This window comes from Drosophila mauritiana, chromosome 2R, assembly GCF_004382145.1.
Source record: "Drosophila mauritiana strain mau12 chromosome 2R, ASM438214v1, whole genome shotgun sequence".
NCBI lineage: Eukaryota > Metazoa > Arthropoda > Insecta > Diptera > Drosophilidae > Drosophila > Drosophila mauritiana.
This window is the reverse complement of record NC_046668.1, coordinates 20,407,460-20,420,414: the sequence shown is the minus strand read 5'-3', so window position 1 is coordinate 20,420,414 and position 12,955 is coordinate 20,407,460. Positions and strand designations below refer to the sequence as shown.

General features: G+C 43.8%; 2 protein-coding genes across 2 annotated transcripts; both read right to left on the bottom strand.

Annotated features, from left to right (window-relative positions):
* Positions 1 to 252: 252 nt before the first annotated feature.
* LOC117135904 lies at positions 253 to 3,179 on the bottom strand. The gene is made up of 6 exons (XM_033296466.1): positions 2,951 to 3,179; positions 2,391 to 2,890; positions 1,554 to 2,255; positions 1,331 to 1,494; positions 755 to 1,277; positions 253 to 685 (listed from the first exon to the last, which is right to left on the bottom strand). The coding sequence occupies exons 1-6, from the start codon at positions 3,078 to 3,080 to the stop codon at positions 542 to 544; spliced, it is 2,163 nt and encodes a 720-aa protein (XP_033152357.1). The 5' UTR covers positions 3,081 to 3,179; the 3' UTR covers positions 253 to 541.
* Positions 3,180 to 4,282: 1,103 nt separating this feature from the next.
* LOC117135908 (pleckstrin homology domain-containing family M member 1-like) lies at positions 4,283 to 9,486 on the bottom strand. The gene is made up of 3 exons (XM_033296474.1): positions 9,262 to 9,486; positions 8,702 to 9,201; positions 4,283 to 4,425 (listed from the first exon to the last, which is right to left on the bottom strand). Exons 1-3 carry the CDS (start codon positions 9,389 to 9,391, stop codon positions 4,420 to 4,422), a joined length of 636 nt encoding a protein of 211 aa, XP_033152365.1. The 5' UTR covers positions 9,392 to 9,486; the 3' UTR covers positions 4,283 to 4,419.
* Positions 9,487 to 12,955: the final 3,469 nt, after the last annotated feature.

The following is a 12,955-nucleotide window of genomic DNA, read 5'->3' as shown; positions in this document are numbered from 1 at the left end:
CGAGGGCATTTCAACGAAACTCGCCACATTCCATTTCAAAATTCTTTAGTTCAATGTGCAATACGAGAGTACGTGTGATAATCTCGAAAGTATTTAGGTATTATCTATCATCTGTGGTTTTCGGTAAACGTTTGTTAAACTCCTTATTGGGCGATAATTATTGGAAGGAAGTGAACATGATGCATATTTATATTATTATCCTTATTATTAACTCAATCATTGTTGTTGGACTTGGTGTCATTAGAAGTATTATTCAGCAATTGCATAACATTTTATTCCGAATCAAAATCATTGCAGTTATAAATAAAATTACGAAGTCATTCAAAAACTGAGCAATAAGTGGTTTCATTGAGTCAACAAAATTGGTAACCATTTCTGCAAAGCCGTGTTATCTATGCTATATATTTGAGTACGTGTAAATGCTTTTAAGCCATAACAATTTTTGTCTTAAGCCTAGCTTAAATGTAAAGTAAAGCCTTTTCTTGGTTACGTGTAATAACAAATCGCACTTGCTCAACCTAAAATCTAAATATGGCCGATTTTAGGCAACATCATTCTTCTGTTTGAGACATTGCACCGCCTCCTGGAGACCCTGATCCTCGCGCTTACGTATTCGTTCACATTTGGGACATGGCTGCTTCTCATTCAAACACTCTGCGTGGAATACGGCTCCACAGGCCAGGCACTGTAAGAAGAAGTGAGTGCCAGTATGAAAATATCTGTCATCGTTCAATTCCATGATAGTTCGACTCACTCTGAATGTAGTGCTGATGTGAAAGGGATACAGCACCCTTGGACTCTGGCAGATCTCGCAGATGAATCCTTTTAGGTGGCACAGTCTGCATTTTAAGACATGTGCTTCGCCCAGTTTGAAGGCTTTCTGCAGCTGCTGACACAGCACACCTCGCTGAATAAGAGCCAAATCTGCTATGGAGTACAGGTGAATGTGCTCGTACAGGTACTCCCTACCAGCAAACTGATTCTGGAGAAGCTCTATGCTGCTCGGAGCACAGGTATACAAATAAGCCCTAATGAAGTTTAGTCGGATACGCAGGGATTGCAATTCAGCCATGGCATCGGAAGCAAAATATATTCTCGGGTTCAGCAACTGCATGTCCAGGAACGGATGCGATCGGAATTCGGCTAGGAAAGTTGCTGCCCGCTTGCTGACGCTGTACTTTCGGAAATCCCAATTGTAAATGATGCGAGCGGGTATCAATTGCATCTCAACATCCATGCAGCTATTGCAGTAGTAGCTACCACTAAAGGCGCAAACTCTAAGGGGAGATAAGCATGTTAGTTCCATTTAGGAGCATAACGATGTACTCACTGAAAGTTGGAGTAGCCAATGCCCAACGGATGCTGACAGCTCTTGCACAGGAATCCCTGGGCATCCAGACCCGGCTCTCGAGCTAGTTGACACAACTGGGCCACCATTTGCTGCAGCTCCACCATGTCAAACTCTGAGGTAAGCAGCTCAAACTCCGAGTAGGTCTATAATAGGATAGTATATTAATTTCTAATACTCTTTGTTCCTAACCTAACCGACTTACGTCCAGTGACTGCAGATCACTTAGGTCTTCTGAAATGGGCGGATCGGTATCTCGCTGAGGCTGAGCCACATTGAGGTTGGAGGCACTGGCCCGAAATTTCTCCCAGATCTCCGACCATCCGGCTCCACTTTCCCGGTTGCTCTCATGCTTCCGCAGCAGAGCATTGTAGCTGCATCTGTCCGTAGTTGGAGAACGCAGACTGACGGCACTACTGACGCTCACAGATCGCTGGAAAAACCTAGATCCCGTCAGTTCCTCGGTGGGTGATGTGGGCGTTGCTTCCAGGTCACCAGACCATGACGTTTGCATTAGATTGGACAATGAATTACTGCCCTGGGGCAGAAGAGAGGGCGCTTCAAGATCCAGATCGGCGAAGGAGCTGCTGTCTATTTGACGTTTGGAATTTTTCCGCGACCTCGCCTTACTGCCAGATGGAGCTTCCTGCTCCGCTGTTTCATTCACTCCCGCTTTATCGCCACCTGTTTGCTCCTCGTTAATCACATCCATTTCATCAAACTTTTGTATCAGCAGGTCCAGGTTCTCTCGCTGGCTAAGTTCGGGAACACCAAAGTTGCTATTCCTTCCAAAGGGGCTATTCGAAATGGACTCCGAGAACAACTCATTGGTCTGCAGGGGCTGTGGCGTCGGTATGGCAATGATATCGGATCCAAGCGAGCTGGCCACATCAACTCCGCTGCTAATCTGCAATAGTATACTCAAATAAGTCCACTTGTAGCGATAAAGACCAGGAAAGGCCCTCTTATCAAAGGAATTCCAAGTTTTAGAGCTATGCGAAATGGCACGGGTGAAAATTGTCGGAGGGATACAAGATCATACCGGGCAGGACTTGAGAGCAGGTGTCCAGAGATCAGATAGCTGCAGGGAGTAGTCGGGCCAGTGGTTCAACAGGCTGGAGTTCACTGGCAGATCGAATTGCACATAGGCCTCCAAGCTCTCCATAATCTTGGCGGCCGTCTCCAGACCCTCGGAGTCCCGGATAAGGGCGTTCCGCTTGTAGTACTGCGACAGGGCCGATCCGTTCTTGCGCATGTTGTTCAGATAGGAGGAGAACACCGACTCGTTGAGCGACTGGCGCACCCAGGCGCGGCACTGCCCCGTCTCCGAGGTGATCTGGCTGAGGCCCAGCACCTGCTCGATCACTTGCTTGTGCATGAAGACCATGCAGGGCGACCAGAAGCTGGGCTCGGGCCTGCGTTCCACATCGCCAGCGATGACATTGAAGGTGGCGGACAGGAAGGAGTCCTTCAGCCCGTGCAGGAACAGGGCCTCCAGGGTGGTGCACAGGGCACTGGTCTGCTCACATATTCCCAGGACCTCTGCAGTACGAGAATGTATATGAATCAATGGCCATTTCCGGGGGAGTACCCAGAACTCACCCAAACTCTTCTGCTTCACCTCGAACTCTATCTCACGCGCATTTTCGTTCAGTGTATTTATGAGAGCTTCCTTCACGACATTCTCCCGTTTCGATGAAAAGTGGTTCAGGCTGCGGAACAGGGAGCTCATTTGGATGTCGATCCGCACCTTTTGTTGTGGTTTTCCGAGGGTCTTAGGAAATTAGCATTAAAGAAATCATCCCCAAAGTGTGACCGTATGCCAGCCCCAAAACAACAAAGAAAAATATACCAGAGAGCAGTGAGTGCAGTTATGAAATGCAATTCGGATTTCTAAATGTTTACAAAAAACGTGCGTCCTTAATTAAAGCGTATATAGTTTTATACTAGCCTAATGTAATAAATTTAAAGAACAATCCAAGTTTTGTAGATTTGTAAGAGCCCGCGTTCTTCACAAGTTATCGATAGACAATACTTTTTGAAAACCTCAAGCTGCATGGTCACCCTGGAGATTACACTGGTCAAGTCTGACGTCATTTTGAAACGGTTCTTAACCGATTTCATTTAAATTCAAAATAAATTAAATTTTTAAATCCGCCAGCCAATCAAACTGTGTCCATTAAAATCTGCAAAGGTGCGCGCCAAGGCAAGCGAAAAGGTCAGATCTTTGAGACTTCAGCGGACTAAGCCACTCAAACCAGTTCTGGTTATTCTTGACTTTCTTCTCAGATCAAATCTCAAATCTCGGCTTATGTGTGAATGCTCGATTATGAGGAAAAAAACCCCACGCAGGCTAGCAAAAAGTCACAGCGAAACCGTCAACGAGACAGAATATTAATTGATCTCGCTTGGTTCTTTCCTATCCCCAGCTTGTCACTGTCTTGTTATTGTGTTTTGGGTATTTTCGGGTTTTGTTTCAATGAACCGCCATATATTCCGCGACCAAATGACTCATGCTGATCTCTTGGCCGCCAAGGAATTTTATTAATGAAAGACCATCCCGACTTGGGGGAACCAGAAAAAACCCCATGCACGTAGTCAGTTGATATAATACTAAAATCAAAATTTGTGTTAAGGTCACGGTGACCAACAAAGGCGACTTTATGTATACACATGCTTGTTGTTGTTGTTGTTGTTGTCAACGCATTTTTCAATATTTTTGCAATAAAAACGTTGTTGTTTTTACAGAAGATGCGCCGCTCTTGTCGTTGTGAACCAACTGGTTCAGCATTCAAAATGCAAACTGGTCTCAGCCGCCAATTTGTTTGACTTTTCGACTGTTTTCGGCTTGTTGTGTTGTTTTTCAAAAACACATTTTCCATGTGGGCTGCATTCAGCAAATTGCATTTTATTGAATTTTATCGATACGAAACGGGTTGCCAAATCATTAATAACATAAACAATTTGGCAAATCAGCAATTGCGAGAGTTGTTTCGCTTATTGATGGCATTCTTTTGGAATGATGTGTTGTCGTTTTACTCAATACTCGCCGTGAATTTTAAAATAGTATTTCAAACCTGCAAAACATTGAGTGTATCGGTTGAAGTTAGCATTTAGTGTTAATTAAACTTGTTAAAAATAATCAGATTGAATATATGAATACAAAATGTTATCTTGAGATCTCTTCATGAAAGTTGGTTGTTGCAAAAAAACCACCAAAACAGAGCACTTAAGTTTGAAATTTACATGCTTATATACTCGGGCTTCCCCAATCCAAACTATATATATATATAAGTCGGATTTCGCATGGTGAAAAACCGTTGGAGTTTGTTGTGCGACATTAATGACGATAAACAATTAATAAGGCGCTTTGGGTGAAGGGTCGCGGCGACATTTCCCAACTGAGCCGACTCTATTAAAGTAAATAATATGTGGCGCTTTGTTGCCGCTCTTAGCTGACTGTGCAGTTTCCGAGATGCCAGCGTGTTGCCATTGTTGTGGCCAAAAAGCCGAAAAGCCAAAAGAAACCAAGCCAAACCAAACGAAACAAAACGAGACGAAGCGGTCTGAAATGTATAAAAACGTTTGTTTTCGTAATACAATTTTGATTACTTCTTCGACGCCAGCCGCCCATTGATGGGCATTGTCTCAGCTGGGCCCCTTTGTGCGTCCCTAAGCGATTTGATTTATGGGCGGAGGAGCTGGGCGCCCAATGCTCCACTCCACCAGCGCTACCGTTGGCCATTTGCCGGGATCGCGGCCCATTTGGCAATAGCTTTGTTGTAATTGTTACAATAATAACAGCCGTGATTCCCGACACCACTGCCCCCCATCAACTGGGCAATCACTGACATCGCAGAGGCATGGTTTTGGGGGCTATTCCAAATAGATATCATTGAGAGATAGTATTATTCTCAGGAATAATCTTTTATGCAGATAATAGAATATGATACTATTATATACTGCTACAATTTATGCGAACCCCTTTCCTCAAACTACGCCCATTTGGACCAACTGATGGGGTAGGAAACTCTTTTGAAGCTCGATTGTCGAAAGCCAAATGCCGGTACAAATGCTCAAATGCGGAACCAATAAGCTGACATAATTTTTTGTGATGGGCGCTGAAAAAAAGAAGATTTGCTCGGGCCAAATGATAATTACATTCCAGAGACATCCGAAGTTATGGTCACGGTTGGCTTTCGAATGCGATCATTAACGCACTTAAGTTTAAAGACCATCGAAGATGGTTATTCAAGGACGTAACAGAAATATATCGTTGATACTAAAGTACGAGATTATTGAACTACCTTCTATATGCAAAATATGAAAAGAACTTCATATGGGAGGCGATCATAAAGGTGATGAGTTATGATCACGAGGTGCGATGATCTAATCACCGGTCGCGTCAATAGCCGGGCGGGCCGAAATGCCAAAAGTTCATCGATCACTGACACCGCCGACCAACTCAACGCATCTTTGCTGATCTCTGATCTGCCAAAAGTCTGATCGATCGATCGGTTCTCTGACTCAGTCCCGTCAAGAACCCGATGCACTGCGCCAGACTGAAACAGACAAGCTTGAAATGTGTTTATGTCAACGCCGCGATTGGCAAATATTGTATTAATGAATTGAGATGGAGTCGAGAACAAGAACTCGCTGGGGGAACAGGATCTGGCGAATCTGTGACACATGGAAGGCATAACTTATGCATTGTTAGCATAATACTTTTTCGAAAATCAAGCCAAACCTGTCAAAATAAACAAACCGAACGGAGCACATTCGTTTTCAATATCCATTTGCATTTCGTGTGTGTTTAATTTATGCGAAAGTTGTGTCTATTTGTGAGGCGATTTAGCTATTGTCTTGTAAATCATTTGGCGAATAACACTAATGTTAGGCGACTGTTAGCTGAATGTTAATATTAACACCTTATCGAAATGAGCGAGTAAATTGTAATTATTTATGCTTCCTTCGTTTGAATATATATATATTATATATTATCTTGTTCGTAGTACATACTAATCTCCTAAAGATCCTAGAAATATTCGTCCTATAGTCGCATTTTTAAGCTAATACCAAAGTTGGCTTACAGGGGTTAATATCTGAATTCGATCATGTTGCTCGGCTGACCTTGAACGTCATTGGCAGTGCGTCAAAGTGTGGCGAGAAACCAGTATGCAAAAAAAAAACTGATCACCCGGGGCAATTAAAACAATTATTTTGCACTCTTTTCCGGTGGACAGTAGTACACACACACCTGCAGATCAGAAGGGGTGGAAAATTCGGGGGAGGCTGAGAATGGCTCTTGCATAGATAACGCTTCGCACGATCGAAATTCCCATTTTTCCCAACTTACTTACCTGACACTCTGCCGCCGTCGCAGTCGGCGTCGCTGGCGGCGGCGCGGCTTCAGCCAAGTCGAGCTTGGAGCAGCGGCTCTTGGCCAAGTTTATTGAAAGCGCAGAATCCGTGAGCTACGGACGTGTTTCGCTCGAGCGCATCGCGCATCTCCCAGATACGACCTACGATCTTCACCTCGCTCGCTCGCACCCGCCCTCCGCGCATAGCACCCTCTCGCTCGCGCACCGAAGTGATCGTGATATCGTGCCGCGGATTTTATTCCGATTGAGAAAAGGCGGTGAAAATATTACACATTATAGTTGTCGGCTTCGATTGCGTCGCCAGCGATTTTGTCATCGCGATCATTGTTGGCCGGATCGACGGCTCCTACGCGATATAATTGTATTCCCGCCGATCTTGCTGCTATCCCCTTTGGGCAATGCCCAATTCCAAATTGTTAATTGCGTGACAAATTCGAAAAGGGGTTAATATATTTAGAAAATAAATACGAGCAGTAAGCCAAAACGCGAAGCTCCGGCTCACCCACGAGATAATGCAGTTCGATCCGAAGCCACGATGCGGTGGCAGCGTGGTTAGCTTTACCGTTATGCTGCTGCTGATCACCGGCGCCGATTTCGCCGCTGGAAGGCCTGGTATTAAATTAAAGCAGCCTATATAGATATTAACTAAGGCGATTGCAATTGCGATTGCGATTGCGCTATCGGATCGCATATCCAATTCGCACCAGCATGCGAATCGGATTTTTGAATCGGCGATCCTCTTTACCTCTTTCCTCTTTACCTCTTTCCTATTTGCGGTTTACGTTTTAAATGTTATGTGTGCTTATTGCGTTATTTCTGGAAGAAGCTACAAGTTTATGGGTGACATACAAAGTTATGGATATTATAAATATATGGCATAAATATTATGCCAGTCAAACCTGCTTGAGTAACATTACCATCTATGAATATTCTATAACTTGTGTTGTCCTACATGACTTTCAGCTTCTTCTTGACGTTGTTATCTGTAACTAATTTTACGATTTTATCTCGATCCTACTAAGATTTATTCTGAACTGATCCCGAGTCCCCTTCCCCCTCCCTCTGTCTATGAATATCTGTTAGAAGTTCCAATTCTTCACTCACTTTTTGCATTTACAATCTCACCTCACCCACATTTGCATTTCCAAAACTCACCGGTGCACAAGTTCGATCTCACCCCACAGTAAACTTCGATCGTGATCGTGATCATGACCCACATCGGTGGGTCTATCCCCAAGCTAACAACTAATGACAGTTGCACCAATAGAAAACTCACTGGGTCTGAAATCAATTGAAATATCGGCTAATTTGTATTCAGGATGTAAAGATGGTTATATTGACCACTTTGTTTATGGATGTACACATGGAATATGGATGTTTATGGAAGGCTTATGCATGCAATTAGCCTTCGCCGTTGAAGAGCCTTTATAAATGCAGCCTTAAGCTGTTTTTGTTTGACAAACAAACTGAAGAACTGGGCGCCGATCATTAAGTTTTTTGGACTGAAAGCGAAATCAGGTAGCCGCCGCAAAAACAAACAGCGAGGTTCCCAAAGGCAAAGCCGTAAGAAAAACGAAATTCGAGAAGAGCCGATGTGAAGAGGCCCCCAAGAAAACCCAAAACCAAAGCCAAAACTCCAACCCAATCTCGAGACGAAACTGAAACCCAGAGCTCCAGCCAGTGGGGTTACGTAAGCTGAAGATAACGTGACTGGCAAGGCTTCGGCGAAGTTGTTGTCGATCCGTCTTCCTCTTGGCGCTTGGGGGGTTAACGGAGGGGTTAAACGACCTCTGGAATGGACTCCCTTGGGGGGTAGTCCATGTAGTTCATAAATTTAGCGACGCTTTTGTCAAGACGATCAAGACTTGTAGCGATAAAGACCAGGAAAGGCCCTCTTATCAAAGGAATTCCAAGTTTTAGAGCTATGCGAAATGGCACGGGTGAAAATTGTCGGAGGGATACAAGATCATACCGGGCAGGACTTGAGAGCAGGTGTCCAGAGATCAGATAGCTGCAGGGAGTAGTCGGGCCAGTGGTTCAACAGGCTGGAGTTCACTGGCAGATCGAATTGCACATAGGCCTCCAAGCTCTCCATAATCTTGGCGGCCGTCTCCAGACCCTCGGAGTCCCGGATAAGGGCGTTCCGCTTGTAGTACTGCGACAGGGCCGATCCGTTCTTGCGCATGTTGTTCAGATAGGAGGAGAACACCGACTCGTTGAGCGACTGGCGCACCCAGGCGCGGCACTGCCCCGTCTCCGAGGTGATCTGGCTGAGGCCCAGCACCTGCTCGATCACTTGCTTGTGCATGAAGACCATGCAGGGCGACCAGAAGCTGGGCTCGGGCCTGCGTTCCACATCGCCAGCGATGACATTGAAGGTGGCGGACAGGAAGGAGTCCTTCAGCCCGTGCAGGAACAGGGCCTCCAGGGTGGTGCACAGGGCACTGGTCTGCTCACATATTCCCAGGACCTCTGCAGTACGAGAATGTATATGAATCAATGGCCATTTCCGGGGGAGTACCCAGAACTCACCCAAACTCTTCTGCTTCACCTCGAACTCTATCTCACGCGCATTTTCGTTCAGTGTATTTATGAGAGCTTCCTTCACGACATTCTCCCGTTTCGATGAAAAGTGGTTCAGGCTGCGGAACAGGGAGCTCATTTGGATGTCGATCCGCACCTTTTGTTGTGGTTTTCCGAGGGTCTTAGGAAATTAGCATTAAAGAAATCATCCCCAAAGTGTGACCGTATGCCAGCCCCAAAACAACAAAGAAAAATATACCAGAGAGCAGTGAGTGCAGTTATGAAATGCAATTCGGATTTCTAAATGTTTACAAAAAACGTGCGTCCTTAATTAAAGCGTATATAGTTTTATACTAGCCTAATGTAATAAATTTAAAGAACAATCCAAGTTTTGTAGATTTGTAAGAGCCCGCGTTCTTCACAAGTTATCGATAGACAATACTTTTTGAAAACCTCAAGCTGCATGGTCACCCTGGAGATTACACTGGTCAAGTCTGACGTCATTTTGAAACGGTTCTTAACCGATTTCATTTAAATTCAAAATAAATTAAATTTTTAAATCCGCCAGCCAATCAAACTGTGTCCATTAAAATCTGCAAAGGTGCGCGCCAAGGCAAGCGAAAAGGTCAGATCTTTGAGACTTCAGCGGACTAAGCCACTCAAACCAGTTCTGGTTATTCTTGACTTTCTTCTCAGATCAAATCTCAAATCTCGGCTTATGTGTGAATGCTCGATTATGAGGAAAAAAACCCCACGCAGGCTATCAAAAAGTCACAGCGAAACCGTCAACGAGACAGAATATTAATTGATCTCGCTTGGTTCTTTCCTATCCCCAGCTTGTCACTGTCTTGTTATTGTGTTTTGGGTATTTTCGGGTTTTGTTTCAATGAACCGCCATATATTCCGCGACCAAATGACTCATGCTGATCTCTTGGCCGCCAAGGAATTTTATTAATGAAAGACCATCCCGACTTGGGGGAACCAGAAAAAACCCCATGCACGTAGTCAGTTGATATAATACTAAAATCAAAATTTGTGTTAAGGTCACGGTGACCAACAAAGGCGACTTTATGTATACACATGCTTGTTGTTGTTGTTGTTGTTGTCAACGCATTTTTCAATATTTTTGCAATAAAAACGTTGTTGTTTTTACAGAAGATGCGCCGCTCTTGTCGTTGTGAACCAACTGGTTCAGCATTCAAAATGCAAACTGGTCTCAGCCGCCAATTTGTTTGACTTTTCGACTGTTTTCGGCTTGTTGTGTTGTTTTTCAAAAACACATTTTCCATGTGGGCTGCATTCAGCAAATTGCATTTTATTGAATTTTATCGATACGAAACGGGTTGCCAAATCATTAATAACATAAACAATTTGGCAAATCAGCAATTGCGAGAGTTGTTTCGCTTATTGATGGCATTCTTTTGGAATGATGTGTTGTCGTTTTACTCAATACTCGCCGTGAATTTTAAAATAGTATTTCAAACCTGCAAAACATTGAGTGTATCGGTTGAAGTTAGCATTTAGTGTTAATTAAACTTGTTAAAAATAATCAGATTGAATATATGAATACAAAATGTTATCTTGAGATCTCTTCATGAAAGTTGGTTGTTGCAAAAAAACCACCAAAACAGAGCACTTAAGTTTGAAATTTACATGCTTATATACTCGGGCTTCCCCAATCCAAACTATATATATATATAAGTCGGATTTCGCATGGTGAAAAACCGTTGGAGTTTGTTGTGCGACATTAATGACGATAAACAATTAATAAGGCGCTTTGGGTGAAGGGTCGCGGCGACATTTCCCAACTGAGCCGACTCTATTAAAGTAAATAATATGTGGCGCTTTGTTGCCGCTCTTAGCTGACTGTGCAGTTTCCGAGATGCCAGCGTGTTGCCATTGTTGTGGCCAAAAAGCCGAAAAGCCAAAAGAAACCAAGCCAAACCAAACGAAACAAAACGAGACGAAGCGGTCTGAAATGTATAAAAACGTTTGTTTTCGTAATACAATTTTGATTACTTCTTCGACGCCAGCCGCCCATTGATGGGCATTGTCTCAGCTGGGCCCCTTTGTGCGTCCCTAAGCGATTTGATTTATGGGCGGAGGAGCTGGGCGCCCAATGCTCCACTCCACCAGCGCTACCGTTGGCCATTTGCCGGGATCGCGGCCCATTTGGCAATAGCTTTGTTGTAATTGTTACAATAATAACAGCCGTGATTCCCGACACCACTGCCCCCCATCAACTGGGCAATCACTGACATCGCAGAGGCATGGTTTTGGGGGCTATTCCAAATAGATATCATTGAGAGATAGTATTATTCTCAGGAATAATCTTTTATGCAGATAATAGAATATGATACTATTATATACTGCTACAATTTATGCGAACCCCTTTCCTCAAACTACGCCCATTTGGACCAACTGATGGGGTAGGAAACTCTTTTGAAGCTCGATTGTCGAAAGCCAAATGCCGGTACAAATGCTCAAATGCGGAACCAATAAGCTGACATAATTTTTTGTGATGGGCGCTGAAAAAAAGAAGATTTGCTCGGGCCAAATGATAATTACATTCCAGAGACATCCGAAGTTATGGTCACGGTTGGCTTTCGAATGCGATCATTAACGCACTTAAGTTTAAAGACCATCGAAGATGGTTATTCAAGGACGTAACAGAAATATATCGTTGATACTAAAGTACGAGATTATTGAACTACCTTCTATATGCAAAATATGAAAAGAACTTCATATGGGAGGCGATCATAAAGGTGATGAGTTATGATCACGAGGTGCGATGATCTAATCACCGGTCGCGTCAATAGCCGGGCGGGCCGAAATGCCAAAAGTTCATCGATCACTGACACCGCCGACCAACTCAACGCATCTTTGCTGATCTCTGATCTGCCAAAAGTCTGATCGATCGATCGGTTCTCTGACTCAGTCCCGTCAAGAACCCGATGCACTGCGCCAGACTGAAACAGACAAGCTTGAAATGTGTTTATGTCAACGCCGCGATTGGCAAATATTGTATTAATGAATTGAGATGGAGTCGAGAACAAGAACTCGCTGGGGGAACAGGATCTGGCGAATCTGTGACACATGGAAGGCATAACTTATGCATTGTTAGCATAATACTTTTTCGAAAATCAAGCCAAACCTGTCAAAATAAACAAACCGAACGGAGCACATTCGTTTTCAATATCCATTTGCATTTCGTGTGTGTTTAATTTATGCGAAAGTTGTGTCTATTTGTGAGGCGATTTAGCTATTGTCTTGTAAATCATTTGGCGAATAACACTAATGTTAGGCGACTGTTAGCTGAATGTTAATATTAACACCTTATCGAAATGAGCGAGTAAATTGTAATTATTTATGCTTCCTTCGTTTGAATATATATATATTATATATTATCTTGTTCGTAGTACATACTAATCTCCTAAAGATCCTAGAAATATTCGTCCTATAGTCGCATTTTTAAGCTAATACCAAAGTTGGCTTACAGGGGTTAATATCTGAATTCGATCATGTTGCTCGGCTGACCTTGAACGTCATTGGCAGTGCGTCAAAGTGTGGCGAGAAACCAGTATGCAAAAAAAAAACTGATCACCCGGGGCAATTAAAACAATTATTTTGCACTCTTTTCCGGTGGACAGTAGTACACACACACCTGCAGATCAGAAGGGGTGGAAAATTCGGGGGAGGCTGA

Excerpts from the sequence above, each read along its gene's own strand:
- LOC117135908 (XM_033296474.1), bottom strand. The coding sequence starts at position 9,391 with ATGAGCTCCCTGTTCCGCAGCCTGAACCACTTTTCATCGAAACGGGAG. Across the intron at positions 9,202-9,261 it reads GGTGAAGCAGAAGAGTTTGG|AGGTCCTGGGAATATGTGAG; the intron begins GTGAGTTCTGGG and ends CTCGTACTGCAG.
- LOC117135904 (XM_033296466.1), bottom strand. The coding sequence starts at position 3,080 with ATGAGCTCCCTGTTCCGCAGCCTGAACCACTTTTCATCGAAACGGGAG. Across the intron at positions 2,891-2,950 it reads GGTGAAGCAGAAGAGTTTGG|AGGTCCTGGGAATATGTGAG; the intron begins GTGAGTTCTGGG and ends CTCGTACTGCAG. Across the intron at positions 1,495-1,553 it reads GTGATCTGCAGTCACTGGAC|ACCTACTCGGAGTTTGAGCT; the intron begins GTAAGTCGGTTA and ends ATCCTATTATAG.